The 15163-nt window shown below is 38.8% G+C and overlaps 1 protein-coding gene across 1 annotated transcript; it reads left to right on the top strand.

Annotated features, from left to right (window-relative positions):
• Positions 1-300: 300 nt before the first annotated feature.
• Positions 301-14099, top strand: BCO1 (beta-carotene oxygenase 1). The gene is made up of 11 exons (XM_054296406.1): positions 301-379; positions 3104-3232; positions 4529-4658; positions 5824-5971; positions 6840-6987; positions 7939-8159; positions 8992-9249; positions 10363-10465; positions 11072-11166; positions 12806-12917; positions 13094-14099. The coding sequence occupies exons 1-11, from the start codon at positions 316-318 to the stop codon at positions 13258-13260; spliced, it is 1575 nt and encodes a 524-aa protein (XP_054152381.1). The 5' UTR covers positions 301-315; the 3' UTR covers positions 13261-14099.
• The last annotated feature ends 1064 nt before the right edge of the window (positions 14100-15163 follow it).

The following is a 15163-nucleotide window of genomic DNA, read 5'->3' as shown; positions in this document are numbered from 1 at the left end:
CCCCTGGCTGTGCCTGCCTCCCTCTGCCACGCTCCCCATGAGCAAACAGCAGAGACAACGCATTTCTTACTTCCCCTTCGAGCCAGCGAAAGAGTTAATTTTAATACGAACGTGCAAGAATTAGAGTGTATGTTCTAGGGATTAAAGATCAGCTATTATAAATAGTCAATCTATAAGCCAGCGGCCACCAGCTCCCGCTGCACTTTGACCTTCTCTTTATATGTAACAGGAAAGAGCCGCTCCGAGCCCAGCCTGGGGGGACCGGGGCGCTGCGGGAGCGCCGGGCAGAGCGCAGGCACCGGGGCTCCATCGGACATGGACACGCTTTATGGCAGGAATAAGGAAGAGCACCCAGAGCCCATAAAAGCTGAGGTGCAGGGTAAGTGACAGAAAATCTGCTGTAAAACCACCCGCTGTTTTGGTGTTTTCTGATGCGTCAAAATCGTGACTCTTCTTCACCCGAGGCAGCGCTGGAAAGGGAAACTGAGAGAGAGGCGCAAGGGAAATTTGTTTAAAGGACTGATCTCAGATAATATTTGTGACCCTGCTGGGGGATTTTTCTCACTCCATGAGCATTCCTGTGTACTTTTCGACAGTCTGTTTGAACAGGACTCACTGAAGTTGGTGATGAGGGAGAGCCTGGGATTCCATCTCGGCCGCCCCCTCCCCCATGGCTCCGCTCCCACTTTCGCTTTCTCCCCTGTAACCCTTCCCTGCCCTCCCGGGGCTCCGAAATCATCGGGGCTCCAAAATCATCGGGGCTCTGCACCCCGGGCACTCCTCAGTACCAAAGCACCACGACAGGATGCCTTAAAAAGAAAATAACCCAGGAGAAACTGCGGAGTATCCACAGTTCAAAGTGGCTCTCTAGGCTAGGGATGACACCCCGACCAACCCGTTATTTTTCCCGGTTTCTTTTACTTTACAGAAGACTTTTTTCCACTACAGCTACAGGAGAGGTTTGTTGGTGGGAACCCCTGCTTAGTAAATCTTGGTCGTGTTGTTTGTGATATGTAGTCCAAGAAATGGTAGGAATCTGCCATTCCCAAGTACAAAACTTAAAACTTGCAGGGCTTTGTCGCTGTTCAGTTTCATAGCTGAATTGGAAAAGATTTTGTGTCAAGTTAGACAAAGTGTTTTGTTTTAATGCCTTTGAATTATTTCATGCCTTTATGGGTTTATACCTTCCAATTGTTTTTTTTTTTTTTCTCAAGATAACAACTTATTATCAAAACATTTGAAGTGATTTGCAAACAAACAGCTTATCAGGCCTGATCTGTATTATGCAATAGTTTATTTGAACAAAGACTGCGTATTTCAGAAGGTAACGTTATTACACATACAAGACATTACTTCTTTGATAAAGAAAATAAAAGAGAACCATGTCCCCTTCAAATATTTTGGTAGTCCTGAACTCTGCCAGTCTTTTGGCTCCTTGTTACTCAATATGTACACTGCAAATATGTGTCACACTTCTAAAATCATCTGCCATTTAACCCATGCTCTGCTACAGGCATGTGATTTTCTGAGATGCTGTTGTTATCATAGTTAATAAATATTTGGGGATTTCACTGTGTCACTGATGTGTCCTCACCCATTGCAGAAAAGAATAAGGTCCACATTTTTAAAGCTATATAAACATTCTTGATTTGGTGCCCAGTGTGATTTACAGAAATGCTTAATTCCCGCTAAGATGAATTGTCTGAAAACCTCACTAGTTGACCCTTTGCTCCTTGTTTTTCATACTGAAATTATGTCAGAAATTACAAGGAATTGCACCAGAAATTTCAGAAACTAAATTAAGTCCACAATGCTTTAAAAAGATCTTTTTTCCTTTCTTATCTTTCCCAGCAAAATTATCATATATAAAAATATACTAAAGTTCTTACCTTGGAGTTTCTTCTGTTAGAAAGGAAAGTAAGGTTTAGTTTTCTGGGCTCTTCTAGAAAATAACAACAACAACAATGATGATGGTAATGAAAGTTCCTCCGTTGTGTCAATTTTTAATGTACCTCATGTATTCCAGAGCTGTAACCCTAATGGAGTTATGCCCTAATGATGGTGCCCCATCTCTGGAATTGCTCAGGGCCAGGTTGGATGGGATTTTGAGCAAACTGGTCTCGTGGACCTGCCCACAGCAGGGGTTGGAATGAGTTAATTTTAAGGTCCATAGGAGGACATTTCTAGCTGTTGTAAAGGGGTTTTAGCAAGAAAGTGTGTCAACATAATCAATGTGGGGTCACAAACTAAATGATAAGGAGAAATATAAGTTCTGAAGAGCTTTTTATGCAAAGGCAATACCCAGAGCAGGAATTGTGTGGAGAAGCAGTATGTGATCCTAAATGTTCCCTGAGGAGTCACAGGCACAAAGAAGCAAGTCAAGGTTTTTATTTAATATCTGATATGCCTTTGTTCGTCTCTTTAAACCTATTGACATTCTTTAATTGTTATTATTCTGTGAGTTAAGTGGAAGGTGATGCATTTCTTGCAAGGATTTGATGAGGAACATTTCTGATTCAAGACTCAACAGCACTTACACATTTTCAGTACAATATTAATATACTTTATTTGTGTACAAAATACTATATTATGACTAGTGTCACAAAAGCATTTCCCAAATTACACTATATTATGCTGTGTAATCTAATTAATGAAATTTTAGTGGAATTAATTTAGCCTGAAGTCTAAGCTGATGTGCTGAAAGCCAATGCAAATCATATAACCTATAAAATATGTTTATTTCTGATAAGCTTGAGCTTTTTCTGGCACAAGTAGAAGGGTTTAAATGGATCACTGTAAAATATGAATGCAGGAAGGAAAGGTCCAATTTTATTTGCTTCCTGATAATTAACAAATTACATTCCAGCAGTCTCATTTTGTTACAGTAATCCCTGATAGCAATAGTCATGCAGATTGTCACTAGTGCCACATTTTTGAGTAGGGGAAATTTTATTTAACCCAAACTCCAAAATAATTGTATGGTACTGCAAATCTCAACACACCTACAGTCTGTCTGACTACATGAAGCCTCTGCCTTTAGGAAAACTATCCTGGAACTTTCTCCTTGCCTAAATGAATACTGATAACTCCTTTCTGGTTATAGGGCAGCTGCCCACGTGGTTGCAAGGGATACTGCTCCGAAATGGCCCAGGGATGCACACCATAGGGGACAGCAAGTACAACCACTGGTTTGATGGCCTGGCTCTGCTGCACAGCTTTACATTTAAAAATGGTAAGTTGTTGCACATTGGATTGAAAGGAACTCCACAAGCCACATTTTGGTGCCTTATATTGCTAATTCTGTTTGGAGCTGGGTTGGGGTGCTGTGGGTTTTGTCTGCAGAGCGGTGTGAGAGGGGGGAGCTGCTGTGGGGGAGGTCTCTCCACACACCCCCTGACACCCCACCCTTGACAGCAGCAGCTGGAGTGTCTCTGCAGGGCTGTTTGCAGGGAGATTTACTTGTCCTTCCTTCTGCAGTGCTGCAGTTCAGTGCTGCTGCCAGCCCAGCCCAGCACACACCCAGCCCTGGGCAGGTCACTGCAGGGCAGCCTTCGCCTCCCACCCCAAGGAAACCTCAGGGGGTTGCAGTGGCTCAGCCACAGGGACTGTGGTGCCCAGAGGCTCTTCTGCTGTGCTTGAACACCCAGTTTCAGGGAGGACCAGCACTCCCCTTGTGGGATTTGGTTGCAGCTATAACAGCTGCCAGGAGAGAAACTGGGCCACTGTGTCAAACCTCACTTAGAATATTTGACACCCTACAGTCCCTCCTCCTTATGGAGGAAAAGACAGGCAGCTCTCTACCCTAAACAATTCAATTTCTTTTTTTCTTTCAGTTAAAACATTTTTCACCCATTCAGCTGTTACACAATGAGAGACAGGATGGTTTACACCTGGATTTTGTAGCAAAAAATATGTATCTATTTTAAAAAATGAGATTTACTCCTGTTATCCTCTAATCCTAGTACTTACTTTTTAGTTCCCATTTCTGTGATTGGAAGCATTTAATGCCATTGCAGGATCTCTAGCCTGTCCAGCTCTACATCCTTAACAAAATAACCTATAAAGAAATAGTCAGTGTTTTTAAAATTGCCAATATGTCTTACTTACCTAAAGCAAACAGAGCTCAGTTAGTTCAAGTATTCATTAAACTGTTGTTTCCTTCAAGCAATCTGTTACTCCCATAACTAAATGTTGCCAATACAGGAGATTTTTCACCACCTGTAAATTGATTGTATAATTAATCATTTTTGCACACATTGTTTTATCTTCTGGAACAGTTTATCCAAATCCCTTCTTTCCCCTCAAAATTTCCCTAGTATTAGTAGCGGGAGTCAGGAAATCTTGACAAATTCTTACCAATCTCAGCAGCCATAAAGCCTGTAAAACAGGCAGTTGGGGACATTTTTGGTTTTATTCCAAATTATAATTGGCTAAAGGACAGCTGCTTGAGAAACCCTGGCTCTACCTGTGCTAATTTTTTTAAGGACTAAGTATAAAATGTGATTGAGATCTGTTTGTTCCTCCTCAGGTGAGGTTTACTACAGAAGTAAATATCTCCGAAGTGACACGTACAACTGCAACATAGAAGCAAACAGAATCATGGTGTCTGAGTTTGGGACTATGGCTTATCCAGATCCATGCAAAAACATATTTGCCAAGTAAGCAATGCTTTTCCCAACAAGATTTTTCTATCTACTTCTCTCTTCAGCACAGATGTCTCTCTGTTTACCTTTGACACATATGTACAAATACAGCAGTTGATTTGTACATTTGCAATTGCTAAATATTGAAAAGGCCAAGAGATATGAACTGCCTATGGGTTAGTCTAAGGCAAATATCTTAAATTCATTTTATCACCAATATTTGCTGCTTTATTCAATAACACAAGTAGATTATATAAAAAACAAGCATTTTCTTTCTCCAGCTAGTGAAACATTTTGATACTCTGTAAGGAGAAAAAGAAAAACATATTCAACAAAAAAAAAAAAAAGAAGCATCAATAGCTACAAAAATATTAGAAAAACTTTTTGATTAAAGATGGTTTAACAGAAAGGTGAAGTGTAGGCCATCATGTTATCCTTGGTCTTGTAAAATTGGCTGTAGAGATTCACCCTTCTCTCCTTGCCACTGAGCTTTCTCTGGTGACCTCAAACCTGATGTCTGGTAAGGGCACATACACAGACAGTTATTGCAAAAGAGATGATATGTTGTAAGCTGTTCCCCTGAGATGAGATTTTCTTCCCTCTTCCAATAGCAATAGAGGAACTCTGGCATTTGAGGTTCACAAGGGTTATAGCAACTTTGTCTTGGCTTCTAGTGACTGTGATGAAATCATACACTGATAAAGGAAACTGTCAAGCCTACATGATGTCCAATCTTCTTTGAAATCATAACTGTGATATGGAATAACACTTGTAACAAAAATATTCCATTGGGGAGTATATGAATCTGTCTATTTAATGAAGCTGAAAAACCTACCAGCTTTTAGGTAGGAACTGGTAGGCCAAATTTTCCCAAGATAGAACAGGAGAGTGTGTAATTAATGCAAGCTGATAAACCAGTGCCTGTCCTAGAGCTGACAGTGGGAATGGGCCTGGATGCCCATTTGTGTGTCTAAACCAGTCACTTGCACGTCCTTAACCCTCCCCCAGGCCAAGGGCATTGAAGAAATCCATCTCCTCTGCTCTACCAGCCTTTCCAGGGAGCTGGGGACAGCAGGGACAGGCAGCCCCAGGGCTGTGGCACTCCAGGGTCACTCGTGCTCCAGGTGGGGGAAAGGCAGCTCCAGCTTCTGTGGCTCTAATGAAATTTTCCTCTGGACAGGGCATTCTCCTATTTGTCTCACACCATTCCTGAGTTCACAGACAACTGTCTCATCAACATTATGAAAGCTGGGGATGATTTTTATGCTACTGGTGAGACTAACTTCATCAGGAAAATTAATCCACAGACTCTGGAGACGTTGGAGAAGGTACAAACCACCATCTGTCATTCTGGTTCTTTGTCTGCTGATGAATAAATTTCAGGCTGACTCATGAGGATGCTTTAACATGTTCAGGACACAAAATGCTTTTCTTCTACTGTTGCCTTACTTTTGAAATTGTGGTAAAATGAAATAGTGAAGATACCAAAAGATAAAATAGATCTTTTAAGAACTCCTGAGTTAAAACTTAAATCTCATTTAGTTTGGGAAAAGCTGGACTTTGAGCAATTTCACTTGTACATAATCTAGGAAGGTTGCAGGAATAATAGCACAGTCACATGATTATTTTGGGTGATTGCCATTATTATGTATCTGTAGTTATAAAATTATTTACGTCACTAAAAAATCAGTGGGTCAGTTATATGACTACTTTTCAAGGACCTTATGTAAGATTTTATTTAATTATTAAAATGAGAACTTGAAATATTGAAATATATACAATGATTTTTTTTTCTAGCCCACGCTACAGTTTGAGTTCAATTTCCAAACTTTAGATAAAATAGAAATCTTTTAGCTCCAGCAGATTGCCAGAGAGCTCTGTTAAATAAAGTGCTTTCAGGGTGAAATGGGCATTGCAGAATAACTTGTTTAGCTAATCCTCCCTGATGTTATGTGGCTTCAAGGGAGAGGTGTCTCTAATTCAGATTCTGTAACTTGATTTAGCCTTGAATAAGGAGCTCATTTGAATACCTACAGAAGTATTTTGGTTTAATTATTTAAATTTCAAAGCCATTTGTAAATGGGGTGCCAATATAGGGCTGCCAGGGCTAAAAATCTGGTGGTTTTGTGCTGTTAGCTAAGATCAATTTTCATTCTCTTACACACCTCTCAAATCTCTTATTGTATCATTTTCCAGGTTGACTACAACAAATACGTGGCTGTAAATTTGGCAACTTCTCACCCCCACTATGACAGTGCTGGAAATGTTCTCAACATGGGCACTTCAATAGTTGATAAAGGGAAGACAAAATACCTTCTATTTAAGATTCCTTCCTCTGTACCAGGTAAGAAATATGTGTTACTGGTATTTTCTAGAAACTTGTTAGCAATTTCTTTTCTTCAAAGGGCAAGGGTGGTGATGCAGCTGTTCTAATAACCAATGGTGTTCATTTTCTTAATTTCAACTTATTGTGAACTTCATATTAATTGCTTAGCCTGTCTGGGCAAGTGCTATTACAAAGGCTCTTCTTGAGTACTGTGTAAACAGGGTGTTTCAGTGGGAACAAACTTACTTTTAGATGAAGATTCTAAAACAATTTTCTCTATAGGGCAGTATATATAATTTAAAGTTGTAAATTTTAATTTCTTTGTAAATGAAAATTCTCTGCAAATGCTGATACTATGATTATAGTGGAAGCATAATACCAAATAAAACCTAATATAGAGTTAATTCCTCTCTAACCTGGCCAATGCTGGCCCTTGCTGAAATGCTGCCCATTGTTCACAGAGTAAATCCCATGCTCTTTTTCCTTCAAGATCTTTTTTTGGTGTGTGTTGCTGAAAGTCAGCTGCTATTGTGTTGCCTGTCCCTTCTTGTACAATTGAGAGGCTTTCCACAGCCTCCCCAGTTTGCAATTTCTAGCTGGGGCTCAAATTTGGAAACATCTCCTTAGAAGTTAAAAAACACAGACGTATTTGAACCCCTTTTTAAAACTTCTGATTTAATTAAACTTATTTATCCTCCATGCTGGAACTTCTGAAGACAGAAATCAGTGGAATCAAATCCCAGGACAAGGGGGCTGTGCCTGAATGGATCCAGCAGTGACTTCACTCCATTGCTTCCTGCATGCAAAATTCTGTGTTAATTATACAGCAGTAAACAAACACTTTCTTAACAGGAAAATGCAAAGAAAACAGAAAGGAACCAGTTCTTCCCTGCCTGGGAGAAATCCAAGCACAGGTTTGGAATGGAATTTATTAGGAATATGATTTTAATTTTTATCATTTAATTTCAGAACACGAGAAGAAGAAATCTTGTTTCAAGCACCTGGAAGTGGTTTGCTCTGTCCCTTCTCGCTCTCTGCTCCACCCCAGCTACTACCACAGCTTTGGAATCACAGAGAACTACATTATCTTCATAGAGCAGCCCTTCAGACTGGATATTCTCAAAATGGCAACTGCTTACATGCGAGGTGTGAGCTGGGCTTCCTGCCTTGCCTTTAACAAGGATGATAAGGTACTTTTCTTACTGCTGAGCACTGGAATCAGGATGCCAGTGACCTCTTCCACACTGTTCTGTTTTGCATCTGGTTCATTCATTTCAGTAGTCATTTGTTGGGTTTTTTTCAAACCTTGACTTTCACAGTTGCACAATTTTTTTAGAAGCTGTATGTTTAGGAATACTGTCTCTCATTTCTAGAAATTTCTCAAATGAATATCTGATGCTGAAGCTCTTGAGAGAGAGGATAGTTTGGCATTGCTAGAAATACTGTGTGCTAGCAGATAAATTCCAATCTGCACTAGCATCTGAGACAGATCCAGTTGCTCCTGGTCCAAACAAAATTCTGTGTGTGGTGGGTGAGATCTGCTCCAGGTGCATTGCATGTGCTGGAGAGCCCCAACTGGTGGAAAAGCCTGCACTGAACAAAAGAAGAGTCTTTCACTGTGGGAACTGAGGGGAAAACTCTTTTCTGAGGATCTTATTTCCATGTGCTCTGGGCATCAACACATGAATCTTGTTGAGTTACAGGGCACCAGCACCACAGAAACTCTCAACCAAGGCATATTTATTTAACTTAAAAAGAGAGCAGGGTTTTTTCCAGGTTTTTCTGGAAAACTTCAATCCTCAGCCTAGCCCAAATAGTAATTTGCAACAGTAAAATGAGCTTAAAGTTGTTCCACACTCATTTTACTGCTGTGTTTTCTTCAGGTTGGAACCCCTTGTCTGCTAGCAGCAAACCCAATATCCTTCAGTACAAACACACAGGGATTAGAATGTTGGTGGCTACCATTAGAAAACAGTTTTCTTAATAAATCTTTGCTGATTCTGAATGGTTTTTCTCTTTCAGACTTGGTTTCACTTTATAGACAGGAGGACTAAAAAAGAAGTGTCCACCAAGTTCTACACTGATGCCATGGTGTTTTTTCACCATATAAATGCTTATGAAGAGGATGGCCACATTATTTTTGATGTTATTGCCTATACAGACAATAGCTTATATGACATGTTTTATTTAAAAAACCTGACTAAAGACTTTGAAGAGAATGTCAAACTTACCTCCATACCAACCTGCAGAAGATTTGTGGTTCCTCTGCAGTGTGACAAGGTAGAAAGAAAATTACTTTTTAACCTGTTTTCTGATTGGTAATTTAAAATACATCAGTGAATAATTGGTGTGTTATTAGTTGGTGTATTATTAATTGGTGTATTTTTGGTTGCCAGCCCTTGTGTGTAAATTTCTGATTCTGTGATACCCAGAGCTTGCAGGAGGTTTGGTTTTTGGATGTCCTGTGGGAAATGGCAGTGGGCAGCTGGACATGGTTCTGTGGGTTGGATCCTGGTGCTGACACCATCCACTCTGGAGAACAGGGCTCTGAAGAACATGTCATTTTCTTCCCAATGAGATTAATTGTTCAATGCCATCAAACAGAAGCAGACAGACCCACTTGGCTGTTAGCTGCAAGGGCATGCATGAGGTTTTGCACAATCTGTTTCTTACACTTCACTGGAAGCCCACATACAATACATGCATGCTCCCAGCTGGTGCAATGGTTCAATTAAAACTAGAAGATTTCATTTAAGTGTGATATATAGCAGGAAGAGAAAAGATTTTATCTTTTAGTTTAATTTAAAGCATCACTTTCCATCATTGTTTGCAGGGAAGATTTTATACTGCCCAGCAACCTGGGCAAGTTTCTGCCTGACACCTTTGGAATGGATATTACTTTTTCTTTCTACATCCTAGAACATTGCTGCTCTGTTCTTTTCTCAGAAACAGCTCTGCAGCAATGACAAAGGATGTGATGGATCACACCAGCTGTTCTGCAATCTTAAGAATTCAGCAGTAGAACATTATAGAGTATATCACACCTATTTTTGCACTTGATTTTTAGCAGGTGCAAAATCCTAACCTTGGTGACTTGCAGTGAAAATTTGACACCTTGTTCCTTGAAACCCATCTTCATTCATTAAATTCTCAAATTTAGGGTACTTCTGGACCATAGCCATGTGCATCTAAACATTTCTAAGGACTCAGTGTGATTCAAAATAATTATTCTATGTTATAATAAAATACTCTGAGTGTAACAAGATTTCTAATGAAAACCTCAGAATCTAATATGTCATAAATTGTTAATATTAATACCAAACCTGATGAAAAATCTAACTTAGAAGGATATTTTTAGAGATCCATGACATTTCCAGCATTTTTCTCTTTCAGGATGCTGTAGTGGATTCCAATTTAGTCACACTTCCCTCTACTGCAACTGCTGTAAAGGAGAAAGATGGAAGCATCTATTGCCAGCCTGAAATACTATGTGAAGGTGAGATACATCCTTTAAATATCTGGTGCTATATGAGTTTGTTTATTTATTTATCATTGTATTAATACAGGATTCCAAGTGTGATCTTGCAACTATTAATATGGCTTGCAAATCTACTTGTTAAAAGAGAAATTTTAGTTAAGTAAGTCTGTTATAAGTAGTACTTCAAGTTTTGCTGCATTTTATAAAGATTGCTTTTGAAAGAGGATTTTTAACCTTTTGTCAGGGGATAATAGCAGAAATATGTAAATACAAAATTACCTAAGGTGAAAGTCATTTCTTAGAATGTTAGCCTCCAATTTTAGCCCAGTTATAAAGAAAGAAAAAAAACCCCAAACCAGAAAAACTCTCATAAATTCCAGTCTAATGAATCCCTAAGAATAAAAAATTGTTGCCTTTTGAACTAACAGCCCTGGCTTACTTATGGTAGTACCCATCTTCAGATTCTTAGAAATTCAGACATTCAAAGTCTATACAACACCTTTTTCAAGTAGTTCCATGGTTTTTTACAGGGCAAAAGTTCCTGAAGATTGGTGTGTCTCTATAGATGTACATTTGAGGTTTTCTCTTGTCTTGTTTCTAAGTCTTGAACTTTGTTTTATGCAGGGATAGAACTGCCTCGCATCAACTATGACTACAATGGCAAAAAATACAAATATGTCTTTGCAACACGAGTCCAGTGGAGTCCAGTTCCCACAAAGGTATAATTAACATTTATAAAGTCATTGTTTTCCTGTTGGTGGGCCATTCACATGCAAAGAAACATGAATTGCCTAAATTCTCATAAGGATAAGTTAATGCTGTACCATTTCCTTCATAAGGTATTCATAAACTCAGGCTTCTTACTCCAGCTTTATGTTCCATGAAAGTCTCTTGAATAGCTACTGAGATCCTCACTTTTCTGCTAAATTGGGCTGAACCTTCTGTGATGTGCCAGGAACTACAAAGAGAGTAGGAAAAAGAAGTATTATTTACATGTATATATTTAATTTTTTTCCCTTTAGGAAGCCTAGCAGAAAAATAAGATATTGCAATACTACCTAATACATTTTAAATATTAAAACAATATCTAATTTTTATATTTTGCTGGTTAGTTCTCTATTAGAGGTAGCAAATGCTTTATTTACGTGTGCATGATGCCAGGAGACTGCCTGGAGTACAAATAGATTTACAGGGAAAGTTTTTAATTAAGATTTAAGGATTAAATAAAATTAAGATAAATTGAAGATTTAAATGTAGGAGTATTATGTGGACAGACTCACTCTTTATAATTCTTGTTCTGTGAATATAAAGCAGCACAAATTGAAGTCACTGTTGGTTCTTGCATATAATTACCACAACTGATTACAAAATAGAGCTGGATTTCTGCATGATGCAAGAAGATTTATTGCAGCACATCTGACAATAACTCAAACAAATCTGCAAGTTCATTATTTACAGTGTAGATAATCTCTGCTTGACTCAAATATAATAAAAAACACTGGTAGGAAGATCTTTTTTCACCTCAGTTGCACTTTTATGAATGCAAGCACAACAACCTAATCCTTAGGTAAAGTCTGTCAGTGAAAGTGCTGTCATCTTGGCTAGTAGAGAGAATTCTTTCTAATTCTTCCTCCTGTAATTTGAATAGTTTCACTTTTGTGTAAACATATTTTTTGGTTCAAGATCAAAATGGAAAAGAATAGAACTGCATCTCTATGGGTAGAGAAAAGGCCTTAATGGAATTGAACTGAAAATTCCAGGCATCCCCTCTGGCCACTCAGTGGGATGAAAATCCACACTCTGCTCCTTCAGAAAACACCAGTGTCTGCCTCACTGCTTTGATCTTTACACCTCACTAGGAACAGCTTTTCTTCTGGCATATGTACCCTACTGCACAACAGAAGGCCTTGAGCAATATGGAAGTAGCAACAAAAGGAAAATAACTCACAGGATTAGAAAATGGGAATTTTAAATCCTATTTCCTGCTTTACTACAGAATCTCAGTGATTTGGAACAAATCACTTAAATATTCTGTGTCTTGGACTCTCTGCAGTGAGGGACATTACTTTCAGTGAAGGCTCTCTTGTGGCCTGTTAGCATTTGTGAACTATTAAACACCCATAAATGAAAGGTGCAATTGTAATCTAGTGAAATGACATTAAAAGAACATTGTGTGATTATGCAGCCATAAAATGTGACTCCAAAATGTAACATTTTCCAGGTGTTTTTTCTTGTGATGATACCTGCCTTAACTCTGAGCATTGGTCCCCCCTGCCAGCAGTCTGTTCATGCTGTACCTTTGGAAAAAGCTACTACCAGGGTCACTGACATTTTTCTTTTCTTGTCACAACCATGTAGATTGCAAAATTTAATACCCAGACTAAGGAAATGCTCCAGTGGGGACAGGATGACTGCTGGCCATCCGAGCCTGTTTTTGTTCCCAGCCCTGATGCAAAAGAAGAGGATGATGGTAAAATAATGACAACATTCTGAAAGCTGGGGTTACTTGAGTTTTGTATTAAATCTTACAAGATTCAATATTCTTAGTCAAGAAAGTTGGGTTGATGCTTCCACTTTGAGATGGGGTTATCTTTTCTGCTTAGTGAAACTTCTTTACATTTCTAATTCTTCATTTGTGTGTCACAGGTGTTGTTCTCACCTGTGTTGTGAAGACTGATCCAAAGGATCCACCCTTCCTACTTGTCTTGGATGCTAAAACATTCACAGAGCTGGGTCGAGCCATAGTGAATGTGGAAATGCACATGGACCTGCATGGAGTGTTTATACCACAGCAAGACATGAAAACTGAGTAAAATCTGTTTGTTGTATTGCACAGACTGACAAAACCTTCTACTGAATGTGGGATAATATCCTCCAGGAACAGCCTTCTCTTATGATAAGAAATGACTAATTATAACTTCCTCAATATCTACATATAATCTCTTAAAAGAGACAGAAATGACTTTATTACAAATCATTGTGTGCACAACTGGTGTATCACTATTCCAAAAGAAGAATTATCAATATGAAGTGCTAATGTTGAATACAGCTTATGGGGCAAGGAATAGGAGAGAAAGGTAACAAGAAATGTTTTATTTGAGTACAACAAAGCTTTCTGAGCAAATGAAGTACTGTATTCACAGGGTGACACATGGCATGAGTCACTCATGTCTGCAGGTCATGTAACTTCCACGGGCTGTTGCAAGACTGCAGCTGACAATGAAAGTTGTCTCCCGCCAGAAAAACCTCATGTTAAACTATCTACCATGATACCAATAATTCATGGCAATATATTCTCTTGGTGCTTGATTTCTTAAACTCTGCCATAACCAAAGTATTATCCTGAGGTGCTACATTTTTCTTATCCAGAACCTAACCCCTCCCCACAGCTTTTCTAATCATTTCATGGTGTATTTTTAGCTTTTATGTTGGCAAAACCAAGTAACTTTATTGAAATAGAGTACATGGTTATATGTAGCATTCAATTATAATTTAGTGACATCCAATCTTAAACTGTATTTAAATCAGTTTTCCTTGGCAGAATATCTGCCATGGCATTTCATGTAACTAGATGATTACATTGTGTAAAAAATAAGAAGAATTGTTTGTTATTGCCACTATTCTCTGTTAATAGCAGTATGTATGTGAATGAGGGCAGAACCCAGTCACACATGTGCAACAAACAGTTTGGGGAAAGAGTGAAAGATCTAATTTAGGCCTCATCTGAACCCCACAGTGGCTGAAACTAGGAGCTGTTATTGCCATAAATAAGCATTTCCTTTATGTCTGCTTAGGAGCACCCACGTTCTCACATGTGTTTATCCTTGCCTGTACCAGATGCTTCCTAATCAAAGTGCACAACTCTGACTCACAGTCACAATTAAAATGCACATTTCAACATAAAGTTCAAGTTCCAAGCACAGCGTGATTGGTTGTGTTACAGAAATGGCATTTCTTACCCCCCATTATATTCCTGATTTGAGTTATTGACTTCTCTTTAAGTGAGAGATTTTTTTGCTTTGAATTTTATTTTCTCATTGTGGATATCTTTGCTATTGGAGGCATGTTTACTGATGGAGAAAACCAGGTGCACATCCATCCATTTTGGGTGTTCCTCTGGTCTGTCTGTATCACCACACAGCTCAGGTACCTCTCACTTTGACACATACATCCCCTCAGTGCTGCTCACAGTTTCACAGGAAGGAAACAGAATGAAATTGTCATTTATTACCTCCCCACCACATGAGAATCTGTGCTTGGTGACCTGTTTGTGATTATTTAATGTGTTTGTGGCAGAGCAGGAACTGAACCAACATCATCCACAGTTCCTGTAACAACCAGACCTTTGTTCCTCTGCCTAAGTCTTTGCACTTTGTTAGGATGAAGACATAGAGGATATTTTTAATGTAAAAAAAACCCCAACACTGTGGTCAGATCTAGTTAACATATGCAGGTTTGGGCATTCAAATGTTTACATGTTCCATAAAATGGAAATAAACACTTAGTAAGGTGTGTGCAGAAATAGTCACTTCTAGTGTTTCCAAGGCATATTACCATTAGTATTTAATAGAACTTTATCTTCTAAAGAAGGAATTTAATTCCATTTTTGTAAATAATACGGAACCAGTGCTGGAAGAGAAAACTGACTTGTGATATTGGCAAAAGACATCAGCTCTGGGGTTGTTTCTTTTAATATTAAAAAGTTTGGATTTAACA

Source organism: Melozone crissalis, unplaced genomic scaffold (assembly GCF_028551555.1).
Source record: "Melozone crissalis strain CALT ecotype California unplaced genomic scaffold, PUWL_Pcris_2 ptg000007l_1, whole genome shotgun sequence".
Lineage (NCBI taxonomy): Eukaryota > Metazoa > Chordata > Aves > Passeriformes > Passerellidae > Melozone > Melozone crissalis.
Note: the sequence above shows the minus strand (reverse complement) of the source record. Positions and strands in the feature narration are given on the sequence as shown.